This window comes from Vanessa atalanta, chromosome 4 (assembly GCF_905147765.1).
Source record: "Vanessa atalanta chromosome 4, ilVanAtal1.2, whole genome shotgun sequence".
NCBI lineage: Eukaryota > Metazoa > Arthropoda > Insecta > Lepidoptera > Nymphalidae > Vanessa > Vanessa atalanta.
The window spans coordinates 5,450,203-5,468,572 of NC_061874.1; the positions used below are offsets into that span (position 1 = coordinate 5,450,203).

The 18,370-nt window shown below is 33.0% G+C and overlaps 1 protein-coding gene across 4 annotated transcripts; it reads left to right on the forward strand.

The window, feature by feature from the left end:
- The first annotated feature begins 14,929 nt into the window (after positions 1-14,929).
- Positions 14,930-18,141, forward strand: LOC125077724. Of its 4 annotated transcripts, none has more exons than XM_047689734.1 (6): positions 14,930-15,086; positions 15,558-15,642; positions 16,533-16,751; positions 16,871-17,170; positions 17,319-17,475; positions 17,694-18,141. In XM_047689734.1, exons 1-6 carry the CDS (start codon positions 15,079-15,081, stop codon positions 17,957-17,959), a joined length of 1,035 nt encoding a protein of 344 aa, XP_047545690.1. In that variant the 5' UTR covers positions 14,930-15,078; the 3' UTR covers positions 17,960-18,141. The 4 variants fall into 4 exon arrangements, with proteins under 4 accessions (XP_047545690.1, XP_047545693.1, XP_047545694.1 ...); XM_047689737.1 differs by having other exon boundaries at positions 14,931-15,240; XM_047689738.1 differs by having other exon boundaries at positions 14,931-15,086; positions 17,319-17,457.
- The last annotated feature ends 229 nt before the right edge of the window (positions 18,142-18,370 follow it).

Sequence of the window (18,370 nt, forward strand, 5' to 3'; positions counted from 1 at the left end):
TTAGGAAGTTGATTTTATAGAAATAATTTAATCTTTTAATGTAAAAAATAATCAGAAACGATCAACTTATGACTAATAAAACGATTGATAAAATCAATATAATCTCTTTATTTACTCTACAAGTACATAAGTACAAGAGAAAATTTAAGAAAAATAGCGTGAAATGTATAGCCCATTTTTGTTTGATTATAATTTAAGGATAGAGAAAAAAACTGCAGGTTTTTTTTGTTTACCTACTCCCGCTTTGTGTAAAGTGTATAAAGAACATAGCGAGAACACCAGTCGCTCGCTAAGTAAACATTAGGAATGAATGATTTAAATATTTACATTCGATCCCATTGTCTTGAGATAGGTCTGCTTTTTTACATTTACTTGACATTTGTTGAAAGTGTCGAATAATGCTGCTCTATTATTATCTGTTAGTACGTTAATACTCTATTCTCCTGTAACGCTTCTGTTATAAAACCTAACACAGCCAAAGGTAATTTCTTGCCAATGCAAAGATGTTTAAATCAAAAAGGCAATGACCAGTAGTAATAAACCCACATACGTTTATTGCTCATAATATAAATTAAACGCTCATAAGATTCTTTGTTATTTATTTATTTAACACTTAACCAAACGCGTGTATGTAGGTAGGTCTTCTAAATTCGCTAATCAGAATGAATACACGCAATGAAATATATGTACCATAATTTGAAATATTATGGCTCGCCCCATTAACTGATGCCGTAAAAATACAACACAAAGCTTATACTAGTATTCTGCACACAGTTCTACCGTGGACGGAAAGTTGCATCGCGCGATCGCGTGTTTAACAGAGGTAGGGAGCCGGCGCTCGGACCTACCTATCAAGGTATGGTAGGCGGTCGTAAATTCTATTTTAAAGGGAATAAAGATGCAGATAATCGCGCACAGGACGCGCACGTGGCGCGCTGCGGCCTTCACGAGGCTGGCGATGGCGGCCGACTCTCCGAGAGCCGCGCGCGCCGCGCACTGCCGTCCGGCCGCCGCCCGCCGCACGCCCGTCCGTAGGGCGGCTCACGACGATCCCGTCATTGTCGATTCTCTTATCTTCGATATCAGAATTTTCCAGACTGGACTTCCTACATGCTGTCAATATGACGACGCGACCATTAAAGTCAATAACGATAAATAATTGCAAAAAAGCTTGAGCTTGAAATGTGAAGGCTTTACGATACAAATGTCAACTTATTAAATAAAACTATAAATAAAATTCACAAAAGTAGTTTTTTTTTTCAACCAATTCATTATCCTGGAAAATATAATTCTCAATAAAATTGGATGTTCTACTGTAACTGAATGTAAAAAAAGATGTAATTAAGCTTTTAACTGCAAATTGTAATAAGCATTGTTATATATGTTTTGAAAGATGAAGAATGTGTGGAAATAACTATAAGAACATATTATATACCATTCCGACATAAAATATACAAAATAAATATTGCGAAATAAAATGATATTATCGATATCGACGGCCAGCTCTGAGCGAGACCGCCGAATAACCATTTGAGCTGGAAAAGCTTTATGTTCCACAATTGCTTTCCTAGTATTACAATGCTTATTGCAAATTGTTATTTAACCAAGATTAAAATGAATCTAAATATTGCTGTATTTTAAACATATTTTGAAATTAACTTTTATAACATTTAATTAAAGAATAAGCTTAATCACTATAATTCTACAGTGTAACTATTTATAATTCGACATTATCATATAATAAATGGAGATCTTCACTCTTCTAACTAATTTTGTCACTCTGTGTTTCGAAGCGCCGCTGTTAAAAATCGATGAGACCATAAAGATGTTTTGATCATCACACAAATCTCAACCATGGCACTTTCACGTCGCTGCCGCTTTACGTCTAGAATAAAAATTATATAAAACAAAATGGTATAATAAAACGATAAATTATATGTCTAGCACAGTAATCGTTGAAAATATTTGGTTTGCTCTTGATATATACAACTTACGGGAAGTAAATTGTAAGTACGTTCTACATAATAATTATAGTTATGTTGCCTATACTTAAAAAAAGTATAATTTATATTTACGATTCAAACTTATAATTGAGTATTTGAGATTAAAACATACGTTCTCATAAAGAGTTTTTCATAATATATCTAGTACTACAATCATAAATATATACATATATTAAATAAATATATTAATATAGGTTTTTTATAAACATAAAAACTATTGACTTAAATAAAACTACAAAGTATATAGAATAAATGTGGTACATAATTAAAACAAAATAATTCATCAATCTCGAATTCAGTCACATCAACAACGAGAACTTAAAAATAAATTCTATTAATCACACAGAAACCTAAAAGCAATTTAAGTAGTGGGCGTTGAAATCAAATGAATGCAACAATGACTTAGGAAACAACACAGCTGGCTCGACGCCGCCAGCCGCCTGAAAAACGGCCTGAAACGAACGCCCGGTTTGCGTTAACAATTTGACAGGTGGATTGTACAAATGTACAATGATAATACGGCTTACATTATCTTTGGTCTTAATGACTCTACAAATAACCACATTCGACAAGCCATTGCATCTTTTATATCGACATGAAGTGCGACATAAATTGATGGGAAAATAATAAAAGATCGTGAATTCGTAGCCGTAAGAGCGCCGCGCCTCGTAATAAAATAATATTATCACTCTGAATTTCATATTGATCGCAACCATTCCGATACTAATTTCTTCAGCTATCTACAATGTACGCTCGCTCGCTTAATCATACATACATAATATTTATGATAAAACTATTCTGTACAGTTTGTATTTCTCAAAATACTTGACGTGGAATTCGGACATTGTAAAATATTATGCATGCAAAACCAGTGAATGACTTATGAATCTTAACCGAGGCAAGCGTCACTAAATTATCATAAGCTTTGTTTGCTTAAATCATCTCGTGCTTGGTGCCGTAGAAAAGCATTATCAGAAATAAATTCTGCCATATATCCAATCCTTATTGGAGGAAGCACCGTGGTGGAATAAGCTCCAAACCTTCTATGTTGTTCGGAGTTGCCTACTGTGTCTCCTTTACGGTCTGTTACTTTACATACATACATATATTTAAAATAATATATCGTAAAAAGAACACTAAAGAATTTATAACGAGATTTTAAATATCGTCATAACGTGAAACATCACTCAGGTTCGGTTTTGAAATATTTTTGTTGATGCTGCGAATATTTTATCATACATTTTTTTCAAACAACTCTTTTATATGTGTTAATGGTTTATTTCTGGAAACTTCCAAGATCATAGTTATCCGAAAAGTCGCCTACAACATTTATTTAAGCCTATTACGGAGTTCTCTGTAGTTGTATATGTTACGCGATATATTCGACTTGCTTTCTGAATTTGACCAGTATGATAATACCATGATGGTCATCTCAATTAAATTTAAATAAAAAATGTGCCTTTTAAGACTGAATTAAGACTAGGGATTCGTAACTTTGTCCTATTATACGGTACTGTCATTCGAGGAGCATGTCTGCTTATTTTAATATGAAAATATACCTACTTATAATTTATTTACTACTTAAAATGTTAAACTAAATATATGTTTCCACAACCCAACCCTGACTTCAAATATTTACTTGAAGGAATAATCATACCATAATATGATGTATTAAAGATATATAATAATGTGTTTTTATGGTACACGCTCTTTATAAACGTGAAGGATTTAAATAAAATATATCAGTATAATTTGAAAATCTCTAAAGTAAAGTGTTTAAGCGGTACAAACTGTACCAAAACCACCTCATATCTCATACAGATTCACCTTCACCATAACATGCGCCATGTTAAATACGAAGATAATTAAATCTTGAGGATAGAACCGAGGAAAGAACAATGTTCGGTTAATCTTCGGTAATGTTGAACACTTGTTAAGTCTTGCCGGTCAAAGAGTGTAACGAAAATCTGTGTAGGTAGATTAAAAAATACAGCTTTTGACATCGACAACGACAACGAAACCACGTAAAAATTTACAAGGAATTATATATATAAATATAATTCCTTCATAGATAAGTCAAAAGATTAAGAAAAATAAAGAAAACCCTAAGCGTCTTTATGCTTAAGAGAAGTTGTACTCGCTCAGTTTAAAGATTCTATTTTGACAAAATAAGCTTTGAATTTTGAAATAGCTTGAAGAAAATGGAGAGGAATATATACGTTTAGGTATGTAATATGTACGTACTGCATGAACAAGTTCATTATTTTTAAATGATGAATTTACTAAATCTTGGAACACGGCTCTTACTGACGCATGCCAAAATTAAAAAAGAAGCCATGCTCCGACAATTTAAGCAATCCAGGTTAGGGTTATTATTACAAACGGAGCCATCCTACAAAATATTAAACAATGCAAATGAACAATTTCAAACAGATCAAAGTGAATACATTATAACATAATTAGAGAGGGTATTTAGAGATTTGGAGATATTGGGGCAACAAAAGCGTGGAGGCCCCTGGAGAAATATTTTCACGCTTGCTTACAAATTAAATTATTTAAACTTATATATTTATCATGGAAATGTAGTAATATGAAAAATTACATATACAACTACATTAAATGCCTCCTCGAATGGAACTCTTCTCTTGTGGAGACCCTTAGGCTGGATGCCCTTTTCTAAATCCAGATTCTGATCGAGGTCTAGACATAAGCGATCTACAGCTGACTTAACATTTCTTACCGTTTTAGCAATTTGTGATCGATTTTATTCATAATATAAAACACAAAAAACAATCCCAACCACGTCATAATATAACTTTTCTAACTTTCCTAATAGTTTATCTAAACCTTTTTTTATATTTGCAACAAGAAGGCAAATGAACTAACTAATGTAAAGTGGTCACTATTGTCTATAAACATTAACTTCATAGGATCTAAATGTAATTATATCTCTCGTATCCATCAAAATACTGGCTCACTCGCTCTATAAATAAGAAAACAGAAAAATAAAGTAATGATGATATAAGAGTTAGACAAAATATTATATCTCATACTATGAGGAAATAGAACGTACCTACAGACAAAATTAAAACTATGCGATAACTGGTTAATAATTCTTCACTCATTAACTTTAGTTTAACCTCCAGATTACGTGGATTAACCGAAGAACACGAAAATGAATCGCAATCATGAACAATATCAAGACCTGCTTGCTGTTGCCACTTAGATTATGATATCTGTCGGCTGTTAAGATACCTGAGTACATTATTCTCGACCAATATTAGGCGCGTCCCTATGTAAAAGAGGCAATTTTAAATTTAACTATTTACTCAGATATTGTATTTAATGCTAGAGTTATTTATTTTAAAAAATAACCGTGATGATTTCTTCTATATGTGACTTGATTTGATTGGAATAAACATTATATTTTTCTTTTGTCTAGCTATTCATCAAATCAAAATATATTTTATTCAAGTAGCCTTTTACAAGCACTTTTGAATCGTTATTTAACAAACTATTTAAAGTAAAGCTACCACCGGTTTGGAATGTAGATTTTATAACTATACATTACATACATACATACATACGATAACTAGCTAGACCGATGTCTTGCATCCCATAAGCTGTTTTAATTTCCCTATCTGTAGGTATATGACATCATATACTGTAGTGTTATAAATTATAAACTTCACCGGAGTCGGGAGTCGTTTGAAAGGTTGAAAAGATGGTTGCAAGTATTATATGAAAAATAAAATATTTCATAATTATATGAATTAATACTATTAACAAATAAATTATTAAACATGATCAAAAACATAAACTATTATAGAATAAACAAAGGTCAGTATTATACCGCTGAGGCCATCATCTGATCACTATTTGGGTCATGTATGATTGCCATATTTTATTGTCGGCTGGCAAAGTCGTCTGTCAACGAGCAAGATCAATACAACGTCAGCTGTTCGGCGATGTGAGCTGCATGTTATGGGATAATCCCTCATCGCGTTCATTCAACTAATATTTAACTTGAGCAAATAACTTTTGAATTAATGAAGTCGCAGGCTTGATTCTCTATTCTACTTTTCTCAGAATATAATGTCGCGTATTTATCTCGTTTTTTTGTAGGTAATAAATAAGATACCAACTGTATAAATTTATATTTATATGAAAATATATGTCAATTTAAGCCGTAATACGTAGCGCATAAGCCAGTACAATCCGGAAATCAGGACATGGTTCTCAATTTGATGTAATTTCGGCGAACAGGGAACACCTGGTGGGTGGGTGGTGCGGTGTGGTGGCGCGGAGGGTGACGAGCGTTCCGCTGACCTACATTGGCATCGCCTACACCGTTCACATCGCGACGCTAATCGCATCACGTGAAAAAGCTCGCGTGCTGCGGTCGTTGCCCTGCCGTCAACCCACCGACCCCGCGGCCCTTCAACCCTGCTTTCCTGCTGCCTGCTACCGCCACCGCTAGTCCTGCATGCAAATCAGTACTGCAGCTAATTTCTATTCAAACTACCACACAACTATAACGCTAATCTGCTACATATCTTTCATTATTTAATTGTTATTTGCGAACTGCTGTTCGACATCTTTGTTCGCGTATTGTTCAATATGAAAAATACAGTTTTAAGCTTTCGTCGGTTTTAACCTTTTTATCAGTCTGAAATTAAATGTCGAATTTGATATTTAATTCAATATAATATCCAGACGATATATATGAATAAATCCAGTCTCATATGTCCAGTACCGTACCATAGCACCATCGGTGATTCACCCAAAATCCTTTTTGGGGGGGAGATGAGATCGTCAGAACACTGCTTGCACCCGGGCGCTAGTTTGGCAAGACGGGACTTTTAATATTGTATTTTTAATTAATACTTCCAAATAATAACTCAAAATACGTTCACATAATATACCCGATGATAATATATTTAAATAAAAATCAAACGACACCTATACCTACTTCATAATTTTCTGTATGTTAAACTAATCAATAATACTATTCCCTGGAGTAGTAACCTTGTTGGCATGTTTAACTTACCAATATTGAAATAATATAATTAATTTACTGTGTCATTGAGGTCATACATAAACATTATTCATTTATTATATACCAAAGTAAATCTTTTACCTACAAAAACTGCTTGGTTCCACTTAAGATAATTTATAGCGAAACCATAAAACGAAGCATGAATATTAAATATATGTATCCATAATATGAAATGAAATAATGAAATGAAATACCTATGAAAATTTAATATATTCTTTAAGTTGTTCTTTATGGTGTATAGCGTATGTATATGGCAACCAACCACTTAATGAAAGTAAACAAAAAATAAAGTATTAATAAAATCATTATTTCTTATTAATGTTCCACATATAAATAAAACACGTATCAAATAACATATACTTATATATTTATTTTTATCATAAATCTTCTCCCCTCAAATCATCTTAGGATTTGGACCCGAGACGGCTTGGAACTTATTTCAAGACGCTGATCCAGTGCAGCTTGCTAGATATCATATGCATATGAATAAAATTTAAGTACCCGGTGATCTCAAACCTGTCCTTTTTTAATTTATATTGTTTTTTTTTCACATTACCAAGTACAAATTAAAATATGTAAATAATTGTAATATTCCAGCGTTAGATAAGTACGTAAGGTTTATCTTTATTTTAAAAACTTTTTTACCGCCTCGTTGGTCTAGTAACTAAATTATAGATATAAAATCACAGAGGTCCTTTGTTCAAACTCATGTCAGGCCGATAGTAAAATTATTAGGTGTTTCTGTCGAAAAATTATCAGCAGCCCGAAGTGTCAAAGTCAAAAGTGTACTTAGTAAGCAAGAACTTACCTAAAGCTGTTCGTCCTGCACCTACACTCAAGTCTAGTTATAAGTATAGCAAACTTAAATGTGATTGGAAAGAAAATAGCAATTTATAAAACTAAAAACCTAAGAACACAGATATAAAATAAAAGGAAGATACTTTTTAAAACCAAAAAATATTTTTTTTTAAATCTAACGAAAAGAAACGACAACTGAAAAGAAACATAGGTTTTTCTTTGCCGCGTAAATTAAAAATTAAATAATTAAAATGTCGCTTAAATTAAAAATTTCAATTGAATTTGAAACGTGTATCCAGGCAAAAATGAAGTGACGACAGCGCTTAATAAACAAATACCTACAGTCGACATGCAAGTTATTCAAAAGTAGGAAATGCCGAAAGCAAATCGTCATTATTCAAAAATATGTTTTGAAGTACAATACCTTAGAAAAGCATCGTCGCCAAAAATAAAATTTATTATTATCTTTATAGTTTATTATTAATTATAAAATATATTTTTTGTACTTATATTTAATATTCAGACAAAGCTATCTGAAAATTATATTCGTATATTCATTCAAGAGTTAGGATGCCGTTTCAGATCAATGAAAGTATGATAATGTAAACAAAAGCTCATTGAAAGCGGATCGTTGTTATAACACCATTAACTATTTTGGCTCACGATCCTCAAAAGATGCAGCATTACGGCTGGACCGCTCAAAGTCCGGATGTCCGCATTGCATATCTTACGTAAGTCAAATTTGAGTCAAATATTCAGGGCTAATAATAAATATGTATACTCGTATATACGCCGAAAGATCATACGAGAATTAGACGCTGGTCGCTGATGTTATTTTTAGGCCAAGTTGATAGGTCCGTGGAAGGATTGTTGCAGCTAAAATTTAATAAACTTTAGATATGTCCCGTGAATTCACCCATGTTTTCGGTTCCTTCATGGAATACTAAAAAATTCCAAGTATTCTATCCAAGGGAATTAATTACGGAAATATTGGCAACTTCAAAGCGACGTATACATATATTATCTAAAAAAAAAGCTATTTAAGTCCAAGTCAGTCAGTAAGTGACAGATAAGACTTATTTATATTAAAGGATTATTATAGATATTCTTATTTTTGAATAGGGGTTTATTTGACAAAAACGACAGAAAATAAAGCATCAGTGACTTTACTTGCACAGAAATGTCACAATTGTTTACATAGGTAATCGATTGAGTCATTAGATATAATCGATCGTATATTTTTACTGTCAATAAAATATTTTTTCATTTTTATAATATAATATTCGAATACAAATTCATTATTTGCTCATTTAGTATAGTTTACTATAGTTTTACGTTTTTAATTTCATGATTTTATTCTACCATATGGAATAATTTTACTTCGGATATTATAGAGATATAATTCAAACTTATTAGAAGCAATTCGATTAAACCGATTTACGCATTACAATAAAGTTACGATACGTACAAAGTAATTCTTATTCAAATCAAACTTTCCTAAGGCAAAAAAATGTCAGAAAAAGCAATTATAAATGAATAATTTAATACTATTACTTTTTAATGCGATATTAACTTCGGGGTTGTGATAAGATACGCGTAATTATTATTAATTCCATTTATTAAAATTCTACCCTAATGTCATTTTATTGCAAATTTATTTTTACTACTAGCCAAGATTGGATACTCCCTTTGGTATTAATTTAGTTTAGAGGATTTCATTAAGGCTCTCATTATATACATACCCATACCCCATGGGTATGTATATAATGAGAGTAGTCAGATATGTATTTAATAACATTATGCTATATTTTCACATGAATTATTACTCTATTAATTTTCGAAAGATCTCTCCTAACGTAACAAGCCAGGCAAGGATCGATCGCTATTGCGTTTCCTTTACATTTTCATGCACTACTATGTTATTAAAAGAAGGCAAAATATATTTTACTATAAGTAGACGAAATTTCTAAAAAACAATCAAAAATCGCGGATTAATAATCCGTGGAACTATTAATTTTCATATGTATAATTCATCTTGTGTACCTACGCCATTGAAAAAAGCCATTTGAGGATATCTGCATAGTATTACTACAATAGTAGTACTATGATTGTATTCGCTAGTCGTTGTAAAAAAGCGTGATAGATTTAGGTTTAAACGTTCTCCTCAAAGACCTTCGCCGTTGGACATTTACAAGATTTTAATATTAATTTAATGAATTAATGAATGTTCAACGTAAACACTGAATGAGGTTGTTAGCGAAACACAGTTAGAAACAATTAAAATTAAATTAAATTATATATAACGTGTTGATTACCACAAAATTATCCCAGAAAGGCTAAAAACTTTCATTGAGAATTCTTCTTAAACATTGCAAATATACCGTTTATTTTGATTTAGTAATGGAACCAATCTGTTAACATTTTATTAAAGTACACTCTGGTTTTGATTTCAACATTTTTAACCGACTTAATATGTGCACATGCCAATAACTTTAGCGTTCCGTTAGACGTAGTTTATTATAAAATCTTTATTAAGTTCGTTGGGTTTTGTAAACGAACCTTTTTTTTTTTTGTTTTACGAGGAGGAAATGCATTTACGCATTTCGAATTTCCGTTCCACCGCAAGACAACAGGGCTACGAGAACGCACGTGGTTCACCACAGCGGCCCCGCCAGCGGCTGTTGCTGGAACAGGCGACCCGACTGAAAGGCACGCCAGGGTGTAAAGGCGCGTCTTTCTGCTCAATGCCTTCGTACTATTCCGTGACGAACTCCTCCCTTTCCGCTTCCTCCTTAAGCGACATGACAGCATCGCTGTAATTGCAGACCGCCGCCCAGGCCTTTTTACATTCGGCCATCTTCCTAACGAGGGCCGGAAGAGATAGATCACAGATGTGGCCCATTTGGTCTTATGTTTAGCTATATCATATTAAAAAAAAAGAAAAGATTAATTCTAGTATAGAATGAGAAAACGATATCTAAAATCGAAATCAAAAACTTTATTCAATACAGAAGCATTACAAATTGCTATTATATTGTGAAAAAATATAACCGATTTTAAAAGGAAAACATGAGAAATGAGACATGAGAAAACCAGCGAAAGAAGCTCAGCGAGATACGTCTTTTCAACATTTGTTATTTACAGTATTTAATATATTATTTACTGGATCTTGCTGATTATCGTTATTAATATAATATTTTTTTTGCTTCCTTTACGTTCTACAACTTAGGTTCTATAAATATTTAACCTACCATTGATTGTTATTGATCGGGTTCGAGCAAGTCATTCGTATTTTCGTTTTTGAAAATAATTGTTCTTTTTTGTGCGAAAATAATTCACGATCATCTGAAATAGCCGGTACACAGACAGAAAAAAGAAATCCTCAATCAGCCGTCTCGGTTCATTTGTATTTCTCAGCCTTTCATTTGTAAGTAAAGACTGGGCTAGCAAGACATGACCATTAGTAACACATTTTCTTTAATTTTAAAAGTTAATCATTTTATTACTTAACCTAGCTAAAGATACGCTTTCTTCGTATTGATGTTTTTTTATTAAAAACTTATTTGTGTTGTCTTCCTTCTTTTAGGCTTTTTTAAAATTTATTTTTATATTATTAAAATAAAGTCAATACTGAAACTCTTTTGTGTCAGAAGTTGACAATTGACGGCTAGTGGGAAAGTCGTGGCGTCATGGCGCGGCGCCATCTTCCGCCAGGCGCGAAAGATGCAGGCGGTGCCGCAGCTTGCGCGGTGATGCGCGTTCTGTTTATCTACACCTGCATTTTATTCATTCACTCACTGCTGTACTGGGGGCGCCGGTACCTGCGCGATCATATTCGAGCTACTCGTATGTAGTTAAAAAATTACATAAATCTAACAATAAACTTCTAGGCTGGGATCATGGTTCGACAGCGCACAATTCCTGGTGATAAAGTGACTCAACAAATATTGCTTGGCTCGGCGTGGCTCGCTTTCATTTATATGTTGTTGCTAACATTGTTTGAGCTAATAGAGCTAATACGGCCGAAACAGAAACGTCTGCAAAAGGAGGAGTCTTTTAAGCGTTATAGACCTTCACGACGACCTACTTCAGTTTAAATAAGTCGTTACAACATTAGAGACGACCAATGATGATATTAAATGTTAATATAGATTTATATTTTGTGAAATAAAAACAATGAATAATAAACAAAAGTTTTCTTTTTTTATGATCAATTTTAATTAGTAACGTATATCCAAATTCAATAGGAGTACTCATATAGAACAACACATTTATTTTTGATACGTAACACATATTTTAGGTTCAAAGAGGCAAATATGACAGTTTTCTTGAAGAAATAGACTTCTTAAAGACTTATTGTATTTTCACTAGTATCTAACGGCAATAATATTATAAATATTTAGAGAAAAATTTGAGAATACCATTAATTTGTAAAAATCAACTGTATAAAATGTAAATGAAAAATCAAATTTAATATTTGAAGTTACTTGTGAGAATTTGCTGCAATAACCTCGTAAGTTAATATAATTGAATTATTTTAACAGTTTTTTAAAGTTAGGCATATTCTCTATTAAAATGATACAAATAAATTTTACGTAATATATTATTTTTTATATCAATGTCACAGCAACTAGCTCGATTAGCCATTCAATTAACAGGCTAGCCTTTGACTTAACAGCGTCGTTCAATCTATGGCCTGAATGACTTTCAGCCTATGCATTCCCGGTTTTAAAAAAGAGTAACCTATTCCCAACACAAACACTATATGATTATATTCTTTAGGGTAGGTTAAAACATAGTTATTGCTTAAATTAAATTTTAACGTGCAGCACATTTACAATGTAAAATATTAGGGCTTTGACTGTTTCTCCTTGTGAAGCAGCACATTGAAAGGGTACTCTAGCTAATCGCGATTGTTTTTAAAAAGTATGTGTCTAAATAACTTAATAATTTAATATTAAACTGTCCAACCAGTTATTCACTTTTAACAGTGTCCGTAGTTCATTGCGTGTGAGTTAACTTTGCCTGCCTGCTATAACATGCCTGATAAAACAATTTGTGAACTTTTAACTGTCAAATCATTTTTAATAATAATATCATTAACTTTATATTAATTAATATTATATTTATTATACAAAAATTTATTATAATATACGAGACAATGATTTTACACCATAAAATGTTTTAAATAAATAACATTTACCCTTAAGACGTATAAAAAATGGATTTATTTTAATTTTCTTTTATATACTTTTTGATTAGTTATATTTAGTTCAATTAAAAAAACATATGCATAGTTATTCTCGGTTTAATTTTAAAAAAATCTGTTCGTTTTGTGTTAACCTCTAATTTCAATATTTAATTATTTCGTTACCTTAAGGTGGCAGGGGATATTTTTATAACTAATGTATGCTTTTATTTCACAGATCAATATTGTTAAAATAATTATTTGTTAAGAAGATATCATGCCTTTTAGTTAAAAACATAAAATGATTTTCCTGTAACAAGGTACAATACAACGATTTCTTATACAGAACCTACAATACCCATTCCATCTTTTACATTAGAAATATAACACAAATTTATATGAATAATTACAAAATAAAAAACAGCCGTAGGCAAAATAATTTGATTAAAGGCTGGAATTTTTAAAAAGTTGCGATTGTTTGATGTACAACACTGTCTAACGTAGAAGAGGTTCCGTACCTACTTGATTCAAGAAAAAACAGGGCAAGTGGCAAGGCAAGGCGAGTCGGACTTGCGCACTAGGATACCATCAAACAGCACTGAAATTTATACTGATATAACAACAAATTTACTTATACTTGTACTACAATATTTTGATTCTTGGCTAATTTCATGATTCTAGGTCAACAGGTCGGTGAGCTTATTTCTTCTGGCGATCTCCTCATTTCTGAATCGATCTCGCTGAGAAACTCCGAGCATAGCCCTCTCCATTGCCCTTTAGGTGACCTTGAGCCGAGAACCGACGGCCGATAGGGCCGACGAGTTCTCAGACAAGGTGATCCGACGACCTGGTGAAGGTCGCGGAAAGCCACTGGTTGCGAGCTGCACAGGACCGGTCCTTGTGGCGATCTTTAGGGGAGGCCTATGTCCAGCAGTGGACGTCTTTCGGCTGAGAGAGAGGTCAACAGATTACATACCCCTTTCCTTTTTCCTTTAAAGGTATGGAATCCCAAAAAAGCACCTACCCAAGACACCCACCTACCTGCTACAAAATTATCGTCGGCTACGTTTTGTGCAATAAGATATCAATCTTCAAAAGAGGTTCTTTTTAAATTAATTTATTACCCAGATTGATGAATCCTAATTAATAAATAAAAGTAATTTTACGTAACTTAAAATAACCACAGTAGTGCGCCGCTTCTGGCAATTACTGGTACTCTAATTAATTTCCTACAACCGGTACAATATTGCGGGTGAAGGCCTGAGAAATGCGGCAGTCGGCACTTCTCCTTAAGACCTTACTTCTAAAATCCATAAATATGCACACATACGGTATTGCCAATTTTGGATTTTAATTAATTTTTTAAGCGTAAATGTCATTTCATTTATGTTTAGATATTGGTGAAACTTTTTTTGAGGAAAAACAAGCACTAGAAAAATTAAAATTATTTTTATTTCATGTCATGCAGATTTAAGAATAATTATAACATCTGACACGACATAAGAAAATAACTACATCAAATATTAAATATTTCTTACATCTACATTATTATACCAATATGACCAAATATGACAGTCAGTAATGACCACTTAGGGATTTTCCCCTCAAATTTAGGGGAAGTCAAGACGTATTGGGGTTTTAGGATGTATATACATTTATTTAGAGGAAAAATTATAAAAGAAAATTATATTGAACTAGAATTAATGTACGATTGTTTTTAGTATCCTTAATATTATTAGGTTATAAATTAGTGCATGTAAATATATAAAATGTACCAACATAACAATACAACAGCTAATTTATGCTATTAGAATGTATTTTAAATTTTTATTTGAAATGAACTCTAAAAAAGGGTGTACAACAAAAACTTTAGGGTTTGTCAATCGACAGAGGGAACTTTTAAGTAGGTCCTTGGGAGCATTTTGTAGGAGTTGGCATCACTGAGGTCAGTTTGATGTCAGGGAAAAATGCAAGTGCTGTCAACACGGGCCATTGAATCAAAAAATAAACATTAAACAATAATATAATACATGACCATGTATTATATGTCATTTATTAAGATTTCTTAATTATAATAAAGTGATAACAGTAATCTAATATAATATTGTGCACATAACTGTCAAGTTGTCTACTCTGTTTTGCTTGTGACGGGGTTTCTTTTTCGCATTGTAGGTATTTAATGATAACATCAGGTATCTTACAAAATATTTATTTATTTGTGTTTAAAAGCGGCCCTCCTAATAAATATTGATTCGATTTTACGGAACGAAAAGATTATGTACTAGTTGCAAATACTTTTAACATAATCATCATAAATAATTTTGTACAATATGCTAATAGAAATAGTACAATTTATACTAATTGTATAGATTCGTGGATGAGTCATTTATGTTGATTGATTATGAGAATTGTTTACAAGTAACTTACTATTCCAGCCAAGAAGGCAAAAGCGCTTATTTATATTGATGTAAATCGACTATTCAGATAATCTTATTTTTATTCTTCTTAGCACGAAAATGAAAACAGCAGTGACGGTGTTGCAAGAGCTGATGATCAAGTTAGGTCAATTGCCCAATTATGAATGCATATCTCAAGTAAGACTGTTTCTAAGCCTTTTACTTTTAAAGAAGAAATGTATACCTAGTAACATTGATGTTAATAATTTATATTTAAGAAGCTGATTAATATCTATAATAATAATAGCTATACTAATTATTTAAAGTAATAAAAAATCTGAGAACTAAGAATGTTGAACTAGGTCTAAAAGGAAACACTAATCACCACCACAGCAAAAATTCTGTAAATGTTAAAATAATATTTGTTTAATATTGCTATAATAATCTAACCTAAAATGCCCCTTTTCTGAGATGTATAAATCCATTGTAATTCTAACCTTAAAATTAGGTTACTTCCCTTCGTGCCCTTGGTTTCTTATAAAACACTAGGGGTACGATTTGTCAATCGTATACCATATTGAATCAGAATTAACAGATTTGGTTTTGTGTCAATTTTGCACAATCAAATGTATGAATTTAAAAAGCAAAATGATCAAAAGAAACCACATCAAACATATTCAGGGACCAAACCTCTATTATACATTATACAACACTTTATTCTCCCAGAATTCTAAACCCAACCCTTTTTTTGCTGCGGTGGCATTACTTTGTAACTACTGAAACATTTGATACTTAACTGCCTAATCATTATTCCAATAAATTACTTGAGTCCTGTAATTTACAATAACAACGTATAATTGACAAACTGTATGATCAATGTCATACAATACCTATTAATCCTTTCCTCCCCAATTTATGTCTAATCATTAACTCATACTACCTTCATACCAAAAAGTCACCATGTAGTAAGCATTGTTTTTTAGAATAATTAATTAGTGTATGGTATAGTGGTATGCGAGATAGTTACAACAGACAAGTCATAACTTGATAACCATTTCTGATAATATATTTATTAAAAAATATTTTAGTCAGGTCCTCAACATCAGGCCACATTTGAATACCGTTGCACAGCACATGGTATTACAGTAACTGGACAGGCTCGATCTAAAAAGGAAGCCAAGCAAGAGGCAGCTCGACGTATGCTTATGCAACTACACACGCGCGGCATCCAAGTTCCGCCGCCCTTTGCCTCGCCGCCATCACCGCCACCTCCATCGCCGCCCTTGCCCTCAGATGATCCTGCTCTGGTAGTGATTTTGTTTATAACTTTATCATTAATATATAGTTATAATTATACCAACAGTGATATTAACCCATCACTGTTTCGAGCAAAGCTATTTACAAAATGTGTCGTTCGTTAATGCAGGAAGCTGGCCCATCACGAGGCCCCTGTGGAACTACCGGAGGCCCGGCTGTGGATTCGCGCAGCTACGTTGCACTTCTAAAAGAATTGTGTGAAGAATATCGACTGGGTGAGCCGGAATATGAGCTGGTGAGCGACACAGGCCCACCTCACCAGCGTCGTTTCACAATGCGCGCGCGCTTGCGCATGCACGAGCGGCAGGCCACTTCAACTACAAAGAAAGCGGCGCGACAACTTGCCGCGGAACACTTATACTCCTATCTGCGAGAAAACCTGGCAAGACTGACTGGAGATTTCGTGGAGGTATTGTCTGACATTCAAACACGGTCAAAATGGTCCATCATGATTCAAATCAAATTAAACATTATAAATGCGACCTTTAGATGGTGTTTATAATGTATTTTCAAAGCTTTACTTATTTTAATTAATACATTTTGATCACCATCGGCAGGAAGAGGCATTGGCACGCGCTCATGAGAAGCGATCTCAGGAGAAGCGCGCAGAGGCGACTTTGCAGCGCTTTGCAGAACGCTGCGAGCCCACGCCCTGGCGTCACGACCTTGGACAGCGCCTCTCCAACTATCACCTCGGTCTGCTAACACACATTGGTAACAACCCAACCCAATGTCCTGCCGCCTGTTTTTTTTTCTGTTTTTGTCTTATATTCATTAATCATTTTAATATGTTGACCATTATTTACGCTTTATTCTAACTTTATAATAATAAATTGAAAATATAGACCTATTATTTTTAAACAATATATAATGGCGGTAGGGTTCCAAAATATCACAATCATGATCAATATTCTTATAATTTACTCTTTTAGATGAAGAGCGTAGATCACTGGGAATGCAGGCATTGACGGCTACAGAGAGCTGTGAAGCGGAGAAGTCGCTGGAGTCGGTGTGTAATGCACTAGGCCTGCGCGTGGAGCGCCCCGATTTGCCCACCTCTGGACTTACCGTTTACCGCTTGACGTCTACCTCGCCGACGCTCGCCTTTGCCGGTCATGAACCGACCGCTGCCGCCGCCACTGCGCTGCGCTACCTGCGTCGTATGCTGCTGGTTCCTGCCTCGGGCACAGTCTGCTAAAACTGCTTTTTGAAAACATTGATAATATTGGTATTAATAATTATCTTTTATTTTAATTACCAGTTTCATTAACCATTTATGTAAATGTGTTTTGTTCACATTTATTGCTATGAATAGAATAAGACTAAGTTTAAGCATTTAATTAATAAAAAACAAGTAATTGTGGAATAATTATTAATTTCTTGGATGTATCTTTATTCAAGCCAGCCACATTGCACTGATATTATCTATACATGTATATATTTTAATAATTTATATAAACATGTCACATTGCAATCAGTTTTTTTATATCCCTTTAATTTTTGGTTTTTATTCATTTTGATATTTTTTCTAACATCCTGTAATGTTCTAAGTCATTGAGGTTGATAAAAGATTATAACAACCTACCTAAACTATTAAAGAAAACTAAAA

Excerpts from the sequence above, each read along its gene's own strand:
- LOC125077724 (XM_047689734.1), top strand. Across the intron at positions 16,752-16,870 it reads CCTCAGATGATCCTGCTCTG|GAAGCTGGCCCATCACGAGG; the intron begins GTAGTGATTTTG and ends TCGTTAATGCAG. Across the intron at positions 17,171-17,318 it reads TGACTGGAGATTTCGTGGAG|GAAGAGGCATTGGCACGCGC; the intron begins GTATTGTCTGAC and ends CACCATCGGCAG.